The 23,729-nt window shown below is 40.5% G+C and overlaps 1 protein-coding gene across 1 annotated transcript in view; it reads right to left on the bottom strand.

The window, feature by feature from the left end:
• myo10l3 (myosin X, like 3) overlaps window positions 1–11,890 on the bottom strand; it is a 54,452-nt gene extending 42,562 nt beyond the window's left edge. The window contains exon 1 of the mRNA XM_080497657.1: window positions 11,662–11,890. Within this exon, the coding sequence (XP_080353783.1) occupies window positions 11,662–11,682 (21 nt within the window). The 5' untranslated portion in view covers window positions 11,683–11,890. The remainder of the gene's footprint in view (window positions 1–11,661) is intronic.
• Between the last annotated feature and the right edge of the window lie 11,839 nt (window positions 11,891–23,729).

Below are 23,729 nucleotides of genomic sequence, written 5' to 3'. Positions count from 1 at the left end.
ACCGGCTTAGTATGCCAGGCATGTTCAGGGAAAAGCTGCTTCACGTGAGTTCACTGAAGTCCACTGAGGGGATTAATAGTGTTTACTCTATAGATTTTAAGAAGATCAGTTGCTGTTATGTAACTGGAAATTGAATGGGCTTGAACTCTTAAGAATATTGCTGGTCCCCTTCCTCTTTTAATGGAGAGGTCCTTTGCACTCTTTTAACAGTGATAAGAGACAGTTGTATGCTATCTATCTTGATTACAATACGACAACATTTTTTTATTTTTTTTAAATACTGACAGCAGGCAAGTTGGGACAAAGAAATCACAGGGATGGTTCATAATGCTGTAACCTTCCACCCCCCCCCCCCCAATCCGGTATTGCTTCAATGAAAACCTTTCAGTGAATCACATAAAAAAATCCCCCAGTCTTGATAGTGAAAGATGATAAAGGACTTTCTTAGAAACAGGGTTTGTCATCACCTCATAAACTCTTCCAAGCAGCATGCTCGGGTAACATGGTTCACATTTCTAGAATATTGATCAAGATACTAAAAATAAAATGAGCCAGCAACATATGGTGAAAATGGGCAGTGCCAAGCTCAACCATAAAGACAGTAATGCTGACTCGGCATGATAGAGCAGCGTCTGCAGATGGTGACACGATCTCTGGAGAAGACTTAAGCTAGCGCTATGGACAGTCAATGCTGGGTGATGACGTCTCATTGTGATAATACAAGTAACCTCCTAGTTATATTTCCCACCCATTTCAATTATTAATTGTCTACAGTTACTCAGGCTTAAAAGAAAACGTTACTTTGTGCCTACTTTTGGATCCAAATGTCAGCAACACTCAATTTGATATTTAAAACCACACACTCACCCACTCTATGGTGTTGCAATACTAATTAATTGAATGAAAGTATCTTAATTGTTGGGACAGGTTTTTGGTGGTTGGAGTGCTCAGTGCAGCCACCATCGGATGTGTATGCCCATTTGTTTGCATCTTTGTGTGTGTGTGTGTGTGTGTGTGTGTGTGTGTGTGTGTGTGTGTGTGTGTGTGTGTGTGTGTGTGTGTGTGTGTGTGTGTGTGTGTGTGTGTGTGTGTGTGTCCAAAGAGTCTGAACCCAGGGGGTATAAAGTCAAGATGAAATGTTCCTGCAACAGATGGTCTAACTAAAGCTCCTCCCCCTTCTCTGCTCCATCCTCAAGAGCCCCGACACCACGCCAGGACAAAAGCAACCACCTCTGACTGACGGCTCAGAAATTAACCAGGCGGAAATACCCCAAACAAAAGCCAGCTGGGACACAAAGGACCACTGGTATCGGCTCGTGTTAGGTCCCCCAGACAGGAACTGCCTATTGCAGCACAACAAACCATTTTGCAACCAATCACAAGAGTACCGTGCTTATTTGTTAACAAAATTGACTGATCTTGCTAAAATGTTAAGTGTTGTCGAGAACAGTTGGCCGAGAGTTTAGAGAGGCGGACTTGTGATCAGGAGCTTTCGGGTTCAAATTTCTCAGCGAATGTGTCACCACTGTGGTTCCCTAAGCAAGACCCCCCATCAGCTCCCTGGAGCCGGGTAATTTGTCCGCAGCGCCACATCCTAGAAAGAGAATTGGTCAATGGAACATTTCCTGCTTGAGATACCTAATGCTGCAGATGTAGCACTGCTGAAGCCAAAACGGTGGACAATAGTAACGCGACCCACCAAAAAACAGCCAACGTGCATATATCCCATCATGCTTTCTGACACAGAAACCACCCGACATGAATGATGTGATCCCACAGTCAGAGGCTTAAGTTTCGGCAGCTTGTATAATGACATCCAGCTCCGAGATTTGTTAATGAGTGTCCCTTAAATATTTTAGGACATACACAGTACAAGGTGCCAAGCCTCTTTCTCTGCCCTACGGTGTGGCGTAAGAGCAGGCAGTATCAGGTGATCGTATCAGCCAGAAGAAAAGAAAGCTAATTAACTGATCCCGACTTGGACACAGTTGAACAATTAGTTATGATAAGCTCATTTCTTGGACGGCAGAGTGGTTCCGGGGGAAGGCTTGCCGAGGGGACACCAGTGAACAGCTGTTGGTGCTGCAGGTAGAATCCAAGAGTTCATCCAGCTGGATTCCTGACAAGCATATCATTCGCTGGGCTCGGATAAGGAGGAAGATAAATGTAACACAGTAACGTGCCTATCGGCTACACATTGGTACAAAGGAAACCCTACCTGTGGCCGCTTTCACTTGTCCACCTCAAATTCCCAGAACGTTTGCTGATGCTGAGTATTGATTTTGGTTGCACTGCTACTGCCTGTACAAACTCCAAGTTCACACTGAACACTTAAACCTGATTTAGAAAAAGATGCTCAACAAATATTATTTCAATACATATTAAAAAAAAATCTACACACAAAGACAGTATTTACACAAGTGAGAGGAAAAAAAGTGAAGTCGCCCCATGTGCAAAATCAACGGCATAATTTACATGAAATTATGTCAAACGGCCCACTTGAAATGTCTTATATTGACACTATTAGTTTTTTAAACCCTAATTTTTAAACCCTAATTTAGAAAAATAGAAAAAACAATTAAGTGTGGGGACACTTATTTCTTAGTAATGGTTGAAACACACGCACTTACTGTGTAAACAGACCAGCACATGCAGTTATATCATGTGATGGCTGTTTGTAGATTTTTTTTACAGATATAGGGCTCTTTAAATTCAAATATGAGCTCACATATCGGCTGGATTCTGAAACGTTAAATAGATGTAAGAACTGCAATAAATCAAGTTGTGAAAAGCCGATGACATGTCAACATGCTGACATTGCATAATTAAAGCATCATAATTTATTTACTTATTCTCCAGTGGTTTGTTTTTTTTAAAGGTGTACTATATAATATAATAACTTCAGATAATCAGCATAAGGATACAAAACAACAAACTGTGTACCTAATAAAACCAGAATGTTTTCCTACTAACCCCAACCTGCTTAGCCTTATAATTCAAGTATGTACCACAAGATGGTGTATTGAGTCAGTCAAAGAAGCAGCTGTGGGGAATGTAACAGAACACTGCAACGTGGTTTATATGATAAGAAGGTCAATATACTCCAATCTAACAAATATTGGAATGCAGACTGTCACTGAAGTGACTCATCACTGGGAACCAAAAGGAAATTTTGCATAGCGCCCCATGAGTAAATGGGATCATCACCCAGTTGGGCTTTCTGAGTGGACTGGCGATTTTGGCAACGCATCAAATACCAGATCTTCTCCATTGCTCAGGATATCAGATATAGTAATATTTCTAACAACAGGAAGTTGTTTTAGAAGAAAAAAAAACAGTCTGCCACTAAATTTAGGAATCCGAACTGCATCCCTTCCTTGAACTCTGAGTGGGTCGAATAAGGACAAATCTCTAAAGCAGTGGGTAAGCTTAAACAAGTAGGCTGAATTTGGGTGAGAGGCGAATCTGGGCAAAGGTCCTTGTCTTTGGCTATAAGATTTAGAAAAAATAAGCTTCACCTCCTGAAACAGCAGAACCTCAGCTTGACTTTTATTGAAAACAAGGGATGCAAGTGATTCACAATCAACTTGTTTGTTGGTTGTCAAGATTCACCAGATGTGTGACGCTAAATGTCAATTTGTCAACATGTTCCTATTCCTTTGTTTACATGCTGCCACTGTGCCGTCTGTCTCTGTAGCTGGTTCAGCCAATACCCAACGCTAGCGCGGGGTAAGGGTGGGGTTGGGCAGGAGCGGCAACTGAGGGGAGAAATCAGACGATTAAAGGCAACCTCGAGCATCTGTGCTGGAAGACGTATGAATTAATGATGGAGAGAGCAGCTGATCAGAAATTAGCTAATGGAGGAGGAGGAGTCCCACAGGGAGCAGGGCTTCCCCAGCCTGCGGTGGAGGGCAGAGGGTGAATAGAAAAATCATCAATTGTTCTTGACTCCAAAGAGCAGCCTGAGCCCCCTGCAGAGCAAGCTGTAAACACATTTATAGGCGGATGGCCATAAGAGAAGAGTTGTCATCAGTTAACAGTACTAGACAGTCTGCCATGCATCATTGTTATATTCAAAAATGGGTTTAGTTAACACAGGACGACTCGCAGTGATTACATGAGGAATGCAACTGTGACACAAGCTTAATGGAGAGCAAACACACACATTGAGGCAGCAATTTTCTGTTATCGATTAATCAATTTCTATCATCATTTTTAATGAATGAACTGAGAAACAACCTTGATATGAGTATATGAAATAACAAAGACCCGTGTGCGTGTGTGTGTGTGTGTGTGTGTGTGTGTGTGTGTGTGTGTGTGTGTGTGTGTGTGTGTGTGTGTGTGTGTGTGTGTGTGTGTGTGTGTGTGTGTGTGTGTGTGTGTGTGTGCGCGTGTGTGTGTGAGAGGGAGGAGTGGCAGGCACCTCCCTATTATCGTCTGACAGTGCTAATCTACTGTCTTGCTAATGAGTGCATTGAAGAGAATTTGCATAACAAATTATGTCTTCACCTGCATCTCTGCCACAGACTGCTGGCACAAAGACTTGCTTTTACCCCCTCATCCCATGTCAGCATATTTTTTTATTCCTTTACTGTTCTTGAGTGATCAAAGCAGAGGAGCTGATCTCTGGGTTATGATGCTGTTAAACAAGAAAGAAAGTTGCAGGATTGGGCAAATCAGAGACAAATGATATGATTACTGTACGTTTGATTGGATTTTAAGCTTAGCTTCGTGAATCATAACATCTAATCACATGCCATTCCACATCTTGTCTGGCTTCCACATAATCAACTCACTCTTTATTTATGTGACTGCTACACCGTCACGCAGCAGGAATTCCCGAGATATTCCAGGAATGCTGCACAGGCAGTGCTGCCAGGGTTTGGATCGGAATTAGATATTTGGGGCACGATTGGCCAGGTGGCTCTGTGAGGTTAGAGGACCCCTAACAAAGTATCAAGGCTCCGGTCACGGCGTCTACACTGAAGATAGACATTCATGACAATTTCTTTCATCGTGGCTTAAAATCTGTCCAGTGAGACTTCCGTTGGCGGCAAATGTCAAGTTTGCAGCATTTTTGATGTATTGTATAGAAGGTGAAAGACAAAAGGGAAGAAGCCATGCTTATACGTCATATCACCTTTCTTTGAGAACCTTTCTTTGTGGATTCTTCATGATCTCTCTGTGTGGAGTTTCTGTGTTGGTATACTGGATTCCTCCCACAGTCCAAAAACATGCAAAATGAGTGTATTGGTCTTTCGACTGACTGTGGGCGTGAACGTGTGCGGTTGTCCATGTCTCTGTGTTTGTTTTGTGATGAGTATCTATGGTAATCTTGGATTGACTATTGTGCCTGATGCCTGATGTTGGATAAAGCCATAATGAAGATGAACAGTCCGAAAAAAACAACAACCAACTAATCATAATAAGCAATGGCATTCAAGACAATAGGGACATTTCTGGATTTTTGGAGGTACAAAAAAAACCTTTTTTTTTTTTTTTTTTTTTTTTTAAGTACATCAGCAATTCTTTCTCGGCAAAACACACAGGGGCAACAAATCAAATTTCTGGTTTTATCACATTCAAAAAGATGATCTATAATGAGTGAGGTTGGGAACAGTAGAGGTCAATGTGATGCAAGTGTGTAAATGATTAGCCATACTTATGTAATCTATAAACTCTAATAAAATGCTCAAATTTCTCTTTAGCTTGGGAATGTGGGGAATGTTTTTCAGAACAGGAAGTATGTGTTGCATCGGGTTCAAGGGGGAGAGATAAACATACACAGCGGACATTCCTCTTTATGTGAATTTCAGTGTATCATCCTGTGAACAGCTCCAGGCTTACATGCCCCCCCCCACACACACACCCACCCCCCCACACCCACCCCCCACCACACCCAATAAAACAGACTGGGAATGGATGGGAAAGCTAACATGTCATGGTTGTGGATTGTGCCATGCTGTGTTGTTTGCTCCAGTGAGACTACTTAGATGGCAGCCCATGCAATATGGCATGTGTACTTAATCCCTACAGGGTGCACGCTCCGTTTAATTGGTTCAGAAATTACAACTCTGGTAGTAATTTCATCACGAGAGACTCAACAATTTAACAGTTAAAAAAGCCCAACTATTTTCCACCTCAGGGCATATGCCCATGTGGCAGTCACAATGTGTTTAATCTATGCTGATGGGGTGGTGCAAGTTCGAGAGTCATACGTTCCATCCCATAATAGGCTGCCTCTGTGCAGAGTAATCATAGGGGACTAAAAAAGGAAAGTCAACATCTGGGCTGGGAGCAGTAATCACAGGTTGGTTGTTATTAAGCTGCCAGATGAGACCTCTGAACAGAGAGGATTTGAGCGACACTCATTATCATCTCATAACGTCTCCCAGGTAGGACGGCCAAGGTGGAGGCCAACAAATGTCCATTACTACAGCCGGACCAGGGGGAGGCAAATAAAAAAAAAAAAAAAAAAACTTAGAATTTTACTAGATATGAATTATGGACAGGCAGACTGCACACAAATCTGTGAAGATTGCTGTGCTTTGGGATTACAGTCTGTGTTCTCTTGGTAATCATAGAGAACAGCATTACTTATAATCTCTTTGAGATCTAAAGAAAAGATGGAACAGCATACCTGAAACTTTAAACCAAACACAGATACCGCAGCAGTAACATGAGCGACCAACCGAGACATGCAGTCAGCCTGCGATATGAACAAACCTGTCATTCACAAATCTCTGGTGACAGATCGACTGGATTACAGCAATACGTCCACTGACATGGAAAAGCACAGTTTGACATATTTTCCTAATGTATGCCTAAGTCCAGGTGAAAAAATGTCACCACTTTTTAAGTACAGAAAATACAAACCGACATACAGATGTGGCCTTTCAGGAAAACAAGAGTAAAAAAAAACCCCGATAATATCTCATTTTTACTGATTAAATAAATATTGATCCTCAAGTCAGGCAAGTTATAGGTTGACTTTTAAGGTTTTATTAGAAAAGTTAAGGTTGCCCGTTCTGATTTTTGGAGCTATCTAAGGAGGAAACATACCACCCACAATGTGAAATGACTCTTTTAACGAATGTCAAAGTGTTCATAAGGCACACAAATTACCGTTGGATGGGATGTTTTCTTTCATCAACGCCTGAACGAGATCACATATATTGGAGATTTGCACAAGTGTCCTGAAGGGAATTATAAAGCAGTGAAACACACACCCAGAGCAACACACAGTCACAGGGAGGGCAGGAAGGATGGGTGTTGGGTCTTGTGAACATATAAAAAATGAGTAATATTCCACCGTTAAACACTAAGTGAGGGGTGTCTAATGAGCGGGTGTGGATTGAAACCAGGTGGGCTGTCTGTGAGCTCTACAGTTGCAGTGAGGTTTTGTTTTTGTTTTTTTGCTCACAGTTACAGACAATCAGCAATCACTCTACTGTCCTAATGGAAACATTCAACTAACGACGATGGAAGTCTTCTAAACGATTAAACAATGTCTCCAGGTTTGAGGGTGACACAACCATAGGAGATCCCATACAAACATGCCCCATGCTACAATATCTGCTGATAGAGAAGAAACTGTGCAAATATGAAGGTTTCCTCTTCTTTTATAACCACAAACACAGACAGCTTTGTCTGAAGAGCAGATGAACCTAAAGTCAACAGCGTGGTGTCGGCAGGAGGTTATCACAGCACCGGGTTGCCTGTGTGATGGTCAACACATTGATAGGCGGGGGGTCAGGTTGCTGATAGACTCACAGGGAAGGCAAACACAAGCCAGAGGTGAAAAGGCTAGAAACAGGAGTAATAGTGTTGTTACAATAGTAATAGTAATAGTGCTGGTCACAACAGTGTTGTGACCAGCTTCAAAACACAGTTACAATATTGTTTGTTTTTAACAGATTCTTAGGAAATTCCCAAATCATTTATTAAGATGTGGTTTCCAAACCAACTCTCCAAACGCTAGAAATGTGTGTCATTATGAGAGAGGATTATCCATGTTTTCTGGTGAGCAGTCAGACAATGGCTGCCGCTAATTAGCCCCAGCGCTCTTGTGACAGATTAAACCACCTCCAGATTGTACTAAAGCTGCAGGAGTTCTGCTGACAAGCACACAAACCACTGCCTTAATAACACCTTCCTCTGTCTGATCATAAACAACCGGCGCAGTTAACTCTCCACAACTTTAAGACCCTCAACACCATTGTTTGAAAAAACCCCTAATTCATACACACAATTCCCATTCACAGCTTAATTACAACTCGAATGGCTGCTCAGAACTGATTCAAAGAACTGCATGGCCCATTTGTGACCTTTTAACCTTTCCTTCCTTCCGTCTTCACATCCTCACTGTACTTCCTGATTTCTTTCCTTACCCTATCAGCCATCTGCATGGAAGTGGAGAGCAGTGATCTCAGATTCTCAGCTCTTTAAAGTGGCAGCTGGAGGAAGTGACAACTGGGTAAAAAAAAAAAAAAAAAGACCCCAACATCGCTGGAGAAAAATAGTCCAACTACAACAGGTTGGCCTTTCTCACGTTACCATTTCGCCACAGAATTTCTACCCAGCATGCCGATGTATGGCTCCAGCTTCAGAGAGCCAGACATAAACAGCACGTAGGGCAGTGAGGGATGTTTCAGGATGGAGAGAATGTGTCTGCGGGGGAGACAGAGGGGGGGTCAGTGGTGTCGGTCATGGTGTGAAACCTAAATCCTTTGCCACCGCAGTTCTACAATGTGTGGACGCCAGGCGGCCATGACCGGGAATTTGCAGGGTCAGGGCCGGGAATCTGGGATTCCCTCTGTCAGAGGATCTTTTGGGGAAAGGAATTTGTTGTGTAATGCAAGGAAGGAGTTAACGGGAGCGGAGGAGTCCTCGTGTGGCTTTACTGTTCGTAGCAGCTGCTGCTATAAAAGAACCGATTACCAAGTTTAGAAAACAACTGGGATTCAGCTTCATCAACAGGATGTTTGACAGAGGTATAGCATTTCGGAAGAGGTGATCCTATGTGGAGGAGTGCGTCTGACCTCATAGTGTTCTCATTGGTGACGGGATGAGAGACGAGAAGACACATCTATAAACGCAACTTCAAACTAAACTCCACAATGAAATATACGCATGTCAGCATGTAAAAGGATGGTTTACATTTCATTCTACGTGGAAAAGAATAGGATGACACAGTCTAGCAGGCAGCCGGTCGTAAAACATCGACACACCACGTGTGTCGGAGAGTGTTGGTGGGTCACGTCCATTCGAAGGATTGGGCGTGGACTTAAGGCAGCGGTGCTCAGGGTCTTATGGTGTCAGGCCCTGAGAGGGAAGCCGCCACTGACGGACAGGATGGGCTTTTCAGGATAAACCCTTGAACCCACATCCTTGTACCTGCCACTCCTCTCACTCTGCTAAGACTCCCACCCCTGTCATCATCGCCTCCACTGACCACAACTGAGTGACAAGCGTTGCTCTTCATGAACTTCACTCTGTAAAAAAGATTCCAAATTTTTTTTTGGGGGGGTAGGGTGCAGAAAGATGTCGATTTTGAATTACATGGTCAATGTATCCATGGCCAAACATAATAATGATAATATTTACGCTTTTCCAGCTATTTGAGAAGTAGAAATACAACAAATCATGCATGAGACATCCTGCTGCACTAATTTCCCAAAGAGGAGACTTTAATCCTGGCCTTACTTCACTTCCAGAAATGCTGCTTAATTAAATCCACACTGTTGCACTGTGGCATTCAAGAGGCTGGCATGTGACCAAAACAACAAAACAGGACAGTTCATTCATCCATTATGCCTCAGCTTTGATTAGAAATGACCAACATGGATAAAACAGTTGTGCTGCAGTCGTCCATCACTTCATATTGCTGACGTATATTTTACAATATTGCAAAACAGTCAACAGTTATTAGTTTTTTCAATTCTATTCTAAGTGGAATAGTCAAGATTTGTTTGTTTTTGTACGCATATTCTATGCTATTTTCCCTGTACCTTGTTCGTGATTCTAAGTAATTCTTTACTTTCACACACATCAACAAAACTATAGGAAGCAGCAAGTTTTTTGTTTTGTTTCAAGCAGGTTGAAAGATAACAGAGTGAGTCTTCAGGGTTTGTTTTATTATTATTTAATTTGTATTATTTTGTTTTAAACAAAATACTTAACAACATTAGATACAAACCAAGTGGAGTGAGTCTTTGGGGAAATCTCACACAATGGCTGGAGGATAAAGGACAAATTACAGCTGAGCTGAAATAATAACCTTTCTCTGTAAAGCATATCACTCTAATAAAATCAGATTATGACTCAGAATCCAGCTCCCATCCATCTGTTCACGACACAGTTGGCTGCTTGCAAAGCCAAATAGTAGCAGTTTCAGTAAAGTGTGGTTTGACATTTCCAAGAGACTTTTTTTTTAATAAATGGATGCAGAAGGATGCTTTCTAGGTTGAAGAAGCGCAAGACTTAAGTCTATCTTATGACATATCGCAGAGTAGACACTTTGAAGAGAGTACAATAAATAACTCCAATTTACTGATTCACGAAGTTTAATCCAACTAAATGTGATTGCAAAATCAATAATGACTTCGCTTTGGCCAATTGTTTTTTGTCTGGTTTTTTTGCAGTGTTACAACCGATGTCACTTTGCAGCTGTTAGAAAATAGATTGCATGTATTTGAAGCAGCTCAGACAGATAGATCATAACCCAGGAGTCACCCTGAACCTATCCTGAGTCATAACACGGCTCATCACCGCAGAGCAGATGGGGGCTGATCCTGTCAGCAGAGGTACCAGAGGTGAATGAGGGGCGGAGACTCGCATCCCTGCTCGCTCTCTATCTGTCTGAGTGAGTGCCTGTGGCCTGGTGTGAGTCAGAAGCTGATGACAAATCAGACCGAGAGCCGGCCTTAACACGGCCCCTAAGTGTGCGTGAGTGCTGGAGTCTGGGCTGATTAGCAGGTGACACATTCCGCCTGCACGGGCACATGCTCAGCATTTACTGGCAAGTCGAGCCAGCTATGCTTTCTATCCTTACATCTTCTACAATGCTTCATCCAATTTCAAAATCAAAGAGTCATTGGGGGCCTGGATCCACTCCCAGCTGGCATTGGGCAAAGGCAGGGTGCAACAGAGTGAGATAGACAGCCACACACACTCACTTTCACATGTACAGGCGAGTTTTGAGTCACCAATTAACCTTGAAGGTATGTTTGTAGGCAATTGCAGGAAACCAGACTATAGAAAAGCCATGCACAGGCAGAACATGCAAACTCGTCCCAGAAAGGACCAGACAAGAGCATTAACTACATAACTCGGTAAAATGACCAAATAAAGGGAAAATGCTCCGCTTGATGCTGCAATGTTGGTCTTTGGCAGTGATGTAATAACAACAAAGGGGGGTTTTGTGTATCAGAGGCTTGGTGGGACATGTGGGGAGCCCCCATCAACAGCATCCCATAAATAATAATGAAAATGAGCTATTAAAACCAAAACTGTGGGTAAATGTGGGTGGATTAAAAAAAAAAAAAAAAAGCTGTATCAAGCCACGGGATGGAAAAACATAACAAATAAATAAACAGACTAAGATCTCTCCAAGGCAGCAGGAAAGTAACTTCTAAAGTATTGCAATTGTGGAGAACTTACCTCTAAAAAGAAACTATCCATCCTGTCCGGGCTCGACCTCTCGTCTCTTTGTAGTCTGACTTCAGGGTACCACAGCTGAGGAGGAGAGCAGCCTGGATTCCCAAATAACTCCCATCCGCTTCCCTGCGATCAACCTTTTGTTTTCTGCTCAGAGAGAAAACATCTCGCGGCTTGTTTAGGACACTTTTTTTTCTTTTGTTTTGTTTTGTTTGTTTTGAGTTGAGGAGCGTGCGCCGCGTCGGAACGAGCCGGGCGGCGGCCGGTCTGCTGCTGCTGCTGCTGCTGCGCCTGGTTTGAGCGCTGCGCCGGCTTCAATGGAGCCTCCAGCCGCCGGGTCATTATGCAGGGAGGAGGAGCCTCCGGCGGCCCGCATACGCCCTCTTTGTCTCTGCTTTCTACAAAGAGCCCCACTGCTCAGTTCAAGGATGGATTGGCAACGCTTGCACCGTGATCTTCCTCACAGGCACCTCTGTCATGTTGGGGGAGAAAATAAGGCACAAAGAGAGATGCAACCAATGTATTTACTACGTTGTTTTTGTTTTTTGCTTTACTCCCATTCATACTGTTTTCACAGGACACAAGCCGAGCAGAGTTTTTATTTTGACTTCCTCCTCTGGGAAAAATAAACCCAGGAGGAAGGGGAAGAGGCGAAGCAAGGTTTAATTTTAGTCAGCAATTGTCTACCCAATGTCTTATTGGTGTGGACCAGCTGGTACAAACGCTTCATATGTGAGGGGAAACTATAATATTTTGTGTTCAAGATAAATCAGGTAGTTTATCCTCCTAAAAGACTGCTCCCACATGGCATCAGGGATTTATCTTTAATGCTACCATATTTGAAGACAAACTGCTTTTCAGCAGGGGTTCCAATAATGTCTTCCAACAATGCAGTCTATTCTTTTTTTTTTTTTTTACTTCCAGTAGTGATGACGTCACTTGTTGTGGTCTATTGCGTCCATCAGCCATTAAGAAGACACCATGTCATTTGAAATATTATGGTGTATAATGTTCACAGCTCAGGTCCATATTTTCTGTTATCTCTTTTTTGTACATTTTTCATTTGTTCATATTGTTCACAAATCTATATTTTTAACATTGGTTTATATAATCTATCTTTTAATACGGAGGGTGCCTAACTGAATTTCATTGTTTTTTGTAACAGTGACAATGAAGTGCTTTAACTTCATCTGTCAACCTCTCAGCCTTCTACATGATGACCTTGAGCTCCAGCAGGTGAGAAACACTTATACAGCCCTATCAGCCTCACAAATCAATGTGGATAAAGAAATCATGGCAACCTGCAGGAAAAAAGACAAAAACTGTTCATATAACCTTTATTTTTGCAGAGAAAATAATCACCAAATATCACCTGTCTATTTAAAACAGTATGAGTAGTAATAGAATCAATGGTATTCAATTTAAAAAAACATGTGTTATCTGAAATATTTTGTATCAATCCACACATAAATATTGCTGACCTGATCTTCACAATACTGAGAAAAAAGTCATCATAAATTTTGGAGGATGGGGGAGTGACCCTAATCTTTATTCACATGTTTGAGGTCCTTCTCACTGCCATCAAAATAAGTTTTTGGGTACTGCAACCAGACAATATTACCAGACCCAGACTATTGCAATTTCCATATGGAAATGATGAGACATCTTTTAAAGTCTTTAGTTTATGAGACCCAATGACATTCTATTCCCTGTATTTGATCATTTGAGTCGATATTTCAATCTGCATTTAAACTACAAATTTAAACAAAAACACTCAGATTTATTTCTACAGAAGTGGAAGACACATGGCTATGGAAAGTAATCCTTGGTGGCATTAGCTGGTTAATTTAATTAGGAACAATAATCTCTAAAATACAAACAAAAACAAAAACAGTATTGTAATTTGTATAGGAGTTTCATGAGTTTTTTGATGACTAAATGTCCAACGCGTGATATCTTTGTTGAATGTAAAAGTAATATACCCTAATCAGTAGAATGAGCCATAAAAAGGTCCCAAACTCTGAAGCTGTCGGCTCAACACTGCCCCCAAAGGCATATCAGATGCATGGCATAAATTTAAACACTTCTGGTTATGACTATAGAAACAAACCAGACCAAAACAGAGTATAGAATTAATAAGGGTTGCTTTTTATATTTCAAGTAAAAAAAAAAACAAGACTCTTTCTCGAGTGACATATCAAGAGATTCAATAAAATAGTTTTTCATTGTTCTTTTAAATTTACCTTCCATAAAGTGTTCAAGGCTGTTAAATGTATTCCTCTTTAATTTTTTTGCATTTTTCATTTTGTGTGTTTCTGATGTTTATCAAATTAAATGATATTCTTTGCTTTTTGCCTCAATTTTGCAAATATCTTACAAAAAGAAAAATCCCACATTTGCTTTTTTTTGCAAAAATACATTTCAATATTATGTGTAGTTTGGAACCGGTATTCAAAAAGATCACACAAAACTAAAGACTTTCAAAGTGTGGAGTGGCCCTCCAGAGGGGTTCAGGGTTAACAAATCTGGGGGTCATTGAACACCTTTTTTTCTGATATGACTTTCTCCTTTTATTTGTTGAAAAGAAATCCTATTGCGTTGTGAAAAATATGAATGCTGGCTGTAATGTTGGCTCTGGAACTATTAAAGGCATTTTATTGGATGTAAATTTTTGTTTCTAGTTCGGTATTTCTGGTTCAAATTAGATGCATTGCAAGGTTTATCAGTTATGTCTCCTTCCCCTCAGCCTTTGTCCTTGGGTCTCAGATTGTGTGGCTCCTGCTGAACCTTTTTTGTCTGTTTTATGTCAACCCAACCATCTTCAATGCCAGTCTATTCAGTGTTGTATGTGTGTGTGTGTGTGTATGTAAAGATCCATATAGCTTACAATTTCAACAGTCGCTCTATTGAGCTCAAATGCATCAATATTTTACTCACCCCACTCTCATTAGATTGACTTCCATTTGGGTTTCTTTTTAAGCTCATACAATCAATCCCAGCAAACACAAGCTTTTTAATCTGCAGCCTTATGCCAGTAAGAGCGGCCACCCGGCCGTGATCGCCGGATAATAGTGGGCAGGCAGACACTTTAATCTATGCAGAACAGTCGTGCAAGACATCCAGACGAGTAAATTGTATTTGTTTCCTGTTATGTAATCAGTGCTGACTGTGTTGCGGCTAATAGACAGGCATGGCAGAATGTTGCGCTCAGACTCTGGATATGTGACGCATTGTTCTTGTATTTGCGTATTATTTCATAACAAAACGATAATGTATTTTTTTCATATTCATGAGCCAATTCATGGCAATATGAAACATGTGGCTTTAGCATCGTGGCAGGTAAGATAACTGAGAAGCTTCTTGCTGTGAGTTGGTGATCACTGATTAAACTGTTGAGAGCCAAATGAGAATAGTGTCCATCTGTGTTTCTGTACACACTTTAGCAATTGAACAAGTCATAATGGATGAATACCTGCACAGTGCCAAAGGTAATGTAGCACAGGGACATTAAGATGAACTGAAAAACTTCCCTGAATTGCCCGATTTTGACTTGAAAACAGATCATCTGCTATCATGTGAACACACACTGTAATCAAAGTCTTTTTTTCTGATACACAGACGTTTCTTTTTTTTAATATATATATAATGGAGTGGTTTACCATTTAATGTACATGACTGTTTAAAGTATAGTTAAAATGTCTGGAAAGTAAATTTTATTATAGTGTACTTCTAAAAGATCATTCTGTGGCTAAGTACAAAGTAAGCTTTGAAACGGTTTGCACATTTCTCAGTGATACATTGCAGTAGAGGCTTTGTGCTGAGAACAACCACATCATTTTCCTCAGGATTTGACCTAAACCTTTAATCATTAGCTCTGTACACACCAAGCATTACCCACTGCACTTTTCCCAAAACTCAACAACAATAGTCAAAGAGCAGCTCTATGAATCAGTGACTAATTTAACCCGGGATATAACAGTGTGCCAGGCACAGAGACAAAGACGTGCATGGGAGCAAAGTGTGCTTTCATCCTACCTGAGAGGAGACAAAGAACAAAACATCCATTGGGCCATGGACATTCCCACAGGGACCGGGGGACGGGACTAGACCTGCTGTTCTTCAGTCCTGCTGTGGTCTAAACCTGCAGTTGTGCAGGTGAAGTAAACATAAACACAAACAGATCACTGCATGATCATTCAAGCTCAGACATGCACATTTAAAGGACATATTGGTTTTTTTTCTTTAAAAAAAAAATTTAATTCACATATTTTTACAGCATCACACCCTTCAATATCAATTACAGCACAACAAATCAACCAAAATATCACATACCGATATCCCAAATCATTTCCAGCCAAATCTATTCACCTTTACTTTGAAATCACTTGCTATCAGTTTCTACATACAACATTTGGATAATCACTCATGTCACAATGTAGAGTGACTCCGCTGACAAATGAGCAGTTATGCAAAGTGACCATTTTACTAAGTGAAGCTAAAAACTACATCCAGTTGTTTTCATAGGGAGAAATTGTCAGTCCTGCAGCAACTCCACTGTAAAACCATCCCGGGTAATTTTGTAGGTTTGTTTTTTTTCTTTAACTTGAAACATCTGAACAAGTTCAGCACCCAAATTTCGGTCTCAAAATTAAAAATCCCTGCTTGAATGAATTGTGTTAATGATTTAAAAAGGTTTTCCACACCTGAACCTGAAATTGCATCATCTATAATATTATCATTAGATTGTTTGTATTTAAGCATTTATTAGTATACGGTTTCTTTAAAAAAAGACTGAAGTTAGTATGAAGCGGTGGAGGTTAGCTGTTTTAACCCCATTGTACCGTAACTTTATCCAGTTGACAAATATAAACATTTTGCTTTTGCTTAAAATAAAAAAAACAAGTAAGGTAAACATCTTTCTGTCTTTGTGACACTTTCAATAAAAAAAAATAAAAAAAATTTAAAGCAGGAATAGCCATAAATATCACAGGGTGATGAAGGATATCTAATAGCAGGAAAAGGTTTTAAAGATCTATCCAGTGTTTCACTTCATTAGCTGTAAGTGAGTAGCCGCCAGGCAGCACAGTAATACTGTTCAATCTTTAACCCCCCCACATCCTGCTCTCACAGTGTGGTCCATTTGAGAAAGCCTGTGGTCACCGATTGGCTTCTATCACCACATACCAGCAGAGCAATGTACTGTAAGGGTTGTCCATGAAATACCTTTTTTTTTTTAATTTAGAAAAAAGTAAAGGTTATTCAACCTTTTCTCATCCTGTGGATTCATTAGACAGCCAACTGAAAAAAGAGAATGTCATGTGAGGAATTGTGTGTCCTGAGGGGTGATGGAGACAGAGAGTCTGTGGCGACACTCCCATTGGTGGACAAGACCTCAGGCAAAGTCATTGAGAACTGGTGAAGTACCCTTTTTACAACCTCGTGTCAAATGATGTATATAGTCTGGCTTGAGCACACGTGGTGGAGTTCCCACTGAGTGGGAGTGACTGATTGGTCTCTCCACAGAAATGGGCTGTCACTCACAACCAATGATGATCACTTACCGAGCAATTGGATGATTTTTTTTTTTTAAAGCATCCCTCCGTGTACTGCCTGAACAGTGGGTAACAAGAACAGCCATTGATCCGACTGTTATGTCATTATGATACAGACTGCCTTTCATGATTCAGGCCTGAAGTCAGTTAAGTCTCATTCAACCAAAACACAACACTGATGATCCACGTCAATCTAAACTGTCATGAGAATGTCAAAGGACGGTGGAGGTGTGACCAACTCTGTACTGTCACATGAGGTGTAAACTCACAGCAGTGGTGCTCAGAACCACTGAAAATGCAACTTTTTTGAAAGCGCTCCGACTCTCCACTGTGCACCACAGCCATAGTAAATAGTTCTTCTGCACATGCACATAGTTTTATAGTTGAGAGTCACCCGGAATAGCATCTGTCCATGCAAATGTCTACTTGGCATACTGTTCTCTGCATGCATGTGTGTGGTTTTATTACAGAAACAACTGACAGCATCCACATGAAAACTACATTATTTTCAGCATTTCTGCCATTTCTGTGGAAACAGACACAACTTTTCTAGAACAAAAATACAAAAACAATGTGTTTTCACTTGAGATGTTGTGTAAATGTAAAAATGTTATTAGCCAGAAACAGACATTACCTCATATAAAAGATGCTACGTGTCATCGTGGTTGGGAATGGAGTAATGCATTACAGCACTAAAACTACTTTTAGCAGCAAGTAACTGATTGTAATCATGAAATGAATACAACTGCTGAATATTGAAGTTTCACTAACCTCATTGTGCCTCAATTTTGTTGAACGTGAAAACATCCATACAGCTGCTGTCTCTCAGTCCTGCTCCATGTGCTGGATGTTATCTGTTACCTGATATGTTCATGTGAACAAGTGCTAATTCAATTGAACAATTTTTTACACATGCAGCACTTTGTTCAGCCCCTCTGACAAACGTCAAGCAACAACATTATCATAAGCCCGTATCCTCAGCGTCTGTGGTATATTTGCAATATTGCTATTATTAATGAGGATCTGTTACTGTTTTCATGATGCTGGTTTTTCTCTGTTTTGTTGCTGTTTCTAGTTGCCATTCATAAATCCACTTTTTTTTTTTTTTTTTTAAGAACAGTTTTTGCATAACATCTGAAAATCACATCGCTCTCACAATGAAACGCTTGCAACTGAAAATACTGGACTTATACATACGATAGTAATGGAGAAACTTATCACAAGGGATAATGTGTGAGCGCCACCAGCATTTGATTTCCAGCTAAACTGATTAAGTTAATCTAAATCTAATCATCATGATCAGATGGGCCCACACAGTGCTGACAGGTTTGCTCATGTGTCACGAGCACCACTATAATAATACAACTGTGCCGTTGGATGTCCTAATAATGTGCACAGCATTAAGATATCCTAAAAAATTATTTCACATTTCCATTAACTTGTAAAACTCTTTCAATCAAGAACGCCAAGAAGAACTCCACTCTAAGAAGGATCGTGTATGATGTCAAAGTGGCATATTTTAAATGAATGTAATAATGTGATGGGTGAGATTTCACTCGTGAAATTGCCATTGCACTAACGCGTCTTTCCGGGTGGGGCTTCCTGTGTCAGGGGAGCAGTGGATCAGAATATGGGACACGTCCAGTGAACAGAGCTTTATGGAGGGGCAGACGATATAAAACTGATTGGATCAGATTTGGTTTATGTAAGATGGACGAAACAATGAGAGCAGAGACATTGAAATAAAAATAGAACATCTGACACTATCATCAAAGGTGATTCAATCTTTATCACATCACCCTGGGAGACAGCAGCACATTATTGGGTAAATCTGGTCGATGACAAATCTGAGCATAGCATTTATTGAATTACAGGACTGATCCGGGAACAGCAGAGTCAACGGATCTCCAATTGGAAGTGCTACTCGTACCTTTGTCAACAAGATCTGTTGTTTTTTTATGCCAACATGTAGATGATGAAAATATAAGTGACAACAATTCGGCTGATGTGATGATTGCTAAAGTTTGTTCCATTTTTTTCTACAAGTGGATACATACACTTAAAAAAAATTTTTATAAATAGTGCGCTCAAACAAACAAAGATGTGTGACTTGAAAAACTTGCAAAATGTCATATATTCTGATCAAAACAAATTAGTTGTATGAAAAAGGAAAAGAAAAACTAGCCAGAATACTAGCTCCAATACACATTATCTATCTTTCTTGAATTCAATCTTGTGAAATAACATAGTTTTTATGTTCGCTGTAGCTGCCAGTTGTTCAACCTAAAATAGTTCATTTTCAGATTGAAACATTCACATGGTTGTCAAATATGCAGTTATCGTAATTACAAATAGTCATATCATCAATGTAACTAATACAAGAACTGCTGGTCAACATATGGCCAAAATCAGATGGATGAAGAAAGTTTGGAATGAGATTCAATGTCAATATTTTCACTTTATCAGTATCTTAAAAAAAAAAAAAAAAAACTCCAATTGGCAGCACATATTACTATATCTCACCACAAACATTCCTCCTCTGACATGCTCGGCCCTCAATGCATACCACACCTTCCTCGAGACCGAAGAATGTGTGCCAGCGATCTCCCCCTCACACCCCCCCCCCCTCCACTGACAACTTCCTGGATCTTTACAAAACTTCATATTTTAATAGCAGCACTCCCTATTTATTCACATGGATGTTTTGATTGCTTTCAAAAACAATCTGCAGAATTGGGCTAAAAATGCAGCTGCAAAATTAAGTGAGACGTTCAATGAAAACACAGCATCTGACATTTGTCATATTCCTGGCATGTGTTTGTTTATTGTTTAGTTTCTCAGAATCAGCTTCTCTCAGCCTCCACATTATTAGCTCTAAAGTGAAAGCAGCAGTGACTCACTGGTCATCGAGAGCCTGAGAAAACAGACAAGGTACATCCCTTCACTGGGTCCTGATCTCATAACTGATACCAAGACTGGTGAGGCATTTGGCTGCAGCATGACATCTGATTCAACTGTATGAATCACAGGCAGCTCAGTTCTGTGAATATATAACATTTGACCTTATATGTTCAGATCAGGAATGAGAGAATGCGGCGCTCAAGATAAAGAGGATTAAGAAAGCTGATGCCATTGTAATCAAAGGTGGACGGTGCTGGATTGTTTTCTACAGTAAAAAACAGGAATTAAATTATAGTTCTAAAAGTACATATAATGGACAAAGCATATAAATATTTCCAGAGAGTTTTGGGAATACTGTGCCTTCTAACTTCAGATCACTGATGCTGTCATGGAGGAGCTCAAGGTTCTGCAAATCCTTCTTTTATAAAAGGTGGTTCGGGTGTTACAAGCTGTGGATGACAACTTGAGCGGATGGAGCCTGATTATTTGTCATATTGCAATTATGTGATGGTAAAGTGGAATAAAATACGCTCAAGTAAGGTTTTATCCAAAGCTTACCAACATACCCAGTCATAAAGCTGTGGAAATTTTGAAATTAACTTTTTTAAAAAGATGTTCCATAATCTACAGCAAAGTGATGCGCCAAATGTTCATGTTAAGATTTTTTAAAAGCACCTGTCTTTATGTATTTAATATAATAACAGCTGTGGTTTTGAGGTTAGAGGAACAAAACTTGAGCACATTTGCAGGTTCAAATCCAACCGACAGGTTACCACTGTGGGTCCCTGAGGAACACCCCAATCCCCTGACGGAGCCCCGGGCGCTGCACTGTGGCAGCCCACTACCCCGAGAACGTGTAGTGAAGGTCAACTCTTGAATAATAAGGGTTAAATGCTGAGAAATGATTTCCCCTTAGAGATCGATAAAGTAAAGTCTAAAAAAGATGAATCCGTCTCAAAGAGTCAAGTTGAGATGAAAATATTAGGTTCTTCTCATAACGTACCTCCCTGACGTCTCTGTGGCAGCTTTACTTAAACCATCTTTCACATAAAGTGTCCAATGTCAGCCGCTCACACTGATGTCACCACTATAAAAACATTAAACTGCTGTTTTCATTAGCTGAGTGGTGCTCGTCACGACAGGGATAAAACGGGTGGAGGTCCAGTTTAACATCTGCTGGTGCACATAAACTAAAATATATTAGGTGGAGGTGGGAGTACGAAGGAGCAGAGGATATCCAAGTACACCTGCTTCCAGCAAGACTACAAAGAGGGCTTTTTTTTCTGGGGGTGGGGAGCCAGAGGGGCTTAATGTAATTACCGACTCTGGAGAGATGATTTCATGACGCCCAACCCTTGGGTGAGTGTTTTTCTGGCTCTCCTGGCACAATGGAGGCAGGCGTCTTTATTTGAAAGTCTCCAGAGATACCTTGTAAGGTAATTGAAAATATAGTGTTTGAATTGGAAAAAAAAAAGGTTGATTTCATATTGTTGCATTGTGAGGATGGTAGTTTAATCTCATCTGTCTGTGACCTGAGCAATAAGAGACAACAGTCTCTCTAATGCTTGTTACTCTGCGTCCTTCAGACATACACTTCTCCTGCAGTCTTGGTAATTGGTGCTGTCCTCAGTGCATTAGCCACTGGGATTCCTTTTTTTTTTTTTTTTTTTTTTTTGTGGTTTGAACAACAGTTTTTCTACAAGCTCAGGGGATTCAAAGATGGGATGCTGACGAGCGCTCCTCAGGCACCATCATGCTCATGACCAAATTACAAGCCAATGGATGTTGCTCTTCCTCTCATTCCCTGGACAATTAACTGTCTCTGACAGTGGCCTAATGAGGCTCAGAGCCAGGGGCTTTGGTCCTATCTGCAGTGGAGATCTGTTACCATTTGCAATTTGTGAGCACCCCCCCCTTTCAATTTTCTGAAAATGTAGGCTGATAAAGAGCCAGGAAATGAGATTAGGGTTTGGGCCATCATTACTGCAAAGAGCATGGAGATGACCAAAAGAAAAGAACAAAAGCATCTGCAAATGGGCCTCTCTGTGTTACTGGGACCAGCCAGCAAGCTGTTGAAGACATTATAAACCCAAATTAGCAGGATGAAGTGCTTTGTGTTTACATGTCAGACTGAGATAAACTGTTGATCCCATTATGTGTTGCAGCAACATTACTTTGCTCCCTCTCAAGAGCTCTTTGTTAATCTAATGGTTCACAGAGGATTTGTGTGTGTCCAAATTCATATGAGCATAAAATTAGTTCTGATACAGTGAAATTGACTAAAAAAGAAAGTCTATAAATTAAAGATTCCAAACAATCTTTTGAGACTGAAAAAAGCGTTGTCCCTATTTCATTCAACTGCACTATTTCAGACCTAGATACACAGTGTTGTGGTGGTTCGCAGTCTTGTTTCAAAGTGACGTTGCAGGTTAGAGACTGAGGCCGATTTTTGCAAACCTCAGGTTTCTCCCATTTCCTTTCACAGTGTTTTTGAAGCAACTCAAAATCTTAGGATTGGCTCCCTGTGACACTGAGTTGGATGAGGAAGCAACCCAAAGAGAAAGATGGAACGCTTGCATAAGAAAGCACTTAATGATGTCAGGATTTAAGAATAAAAACAATCCCCATATGAAAACCTGAGACGGTGCGGTTTGGTTCTCCAGTTGGTATTGAAGCGCCATCTAGTGTCAATAAAGGCAATACAATTATCTCATGGCGTAATTATCTGACATCAAAGTATAACTGGAGTAATAAGAATCTATTTCTAGCATGTAAAATAATAAAGTAACAGGGCCCTAGAAACAGATCACATTACAATAAAACAAACAATTTCAATAAATAAAACGTGAACTGCAAATAGAATTTCATGGTACACTGGGCCAGCTTTTAAGTCGGATGTGTCTCAGCTGGGAATATTTAAGAATGCATTTGTGACATCTAAATGATGGTCAGTTGAAATATGAAGAAGAAAAGGTGCACAGACACAGGTGTAGGTGGCAAGGAAAGAATAATGGAGCAAGCCATTCCTGAACTGGCTGCTTTGTCATTCCACTGTGCCAAATACAAAGGGAATTGTTGTCAGAATACAGAGGATGACACCATGTTGTGAGGCTCATCCAGTGGAAGGATTTTCCATTTGTCCACACAGTTTTTTTCATGTGACTTATTCACTTTTTTTTTGTAATCTTTTCAGATATATGATGTTAAGCAAAAAAAAATGTATTTAAACAGAAAACATGTTTATCACACTGAGAAGTGTTTAGAAGTTAAATTGTTTATTCTGTTTATTCCAATAAAGACGCGTCTTCCAATTAGTTGTATTTTGTTATCAGCTTTATCGAACTGTTCTTATTGGTAATCAGTTGTATGTTTATTTGCCAACAATTTCATTTGAATTATACATTGTTTTTCGTGTTGGAATATGGGAGAAATGTGTTGGTGTGAAATTAGATGCGATCCCTTTGACTAAAAATACATTCCTAATACGAGATACCATGCCTATGCGATATACCGAGCGATGGCAGACTTTAGGACCCTGCAGGCGATCAATGGAAATCACATGACGGCGTTTCAGAAGAGCGCAGGACGTTGTTGAAGTGCCGCCTCCACAGACAACAG

This window comes from Blennius ocellaris (genome assembly GCF_963422515.1).
Source record: "Blennius ocellaris genome assembly, chromosome: 6".
In the NCBI taxonomy this organism is placed as follows: Eukaryota; Metazoa; Chordata; class Actinopteri; order Blenniiformes; family Blenniidae; genus Blennius; species Blennius ocellaris.
The sequence above is the reverse complement of the archived record's forward strand: the minus strand, read 5'-3'. Positions and strand labels throughout refer to the sequence as shown.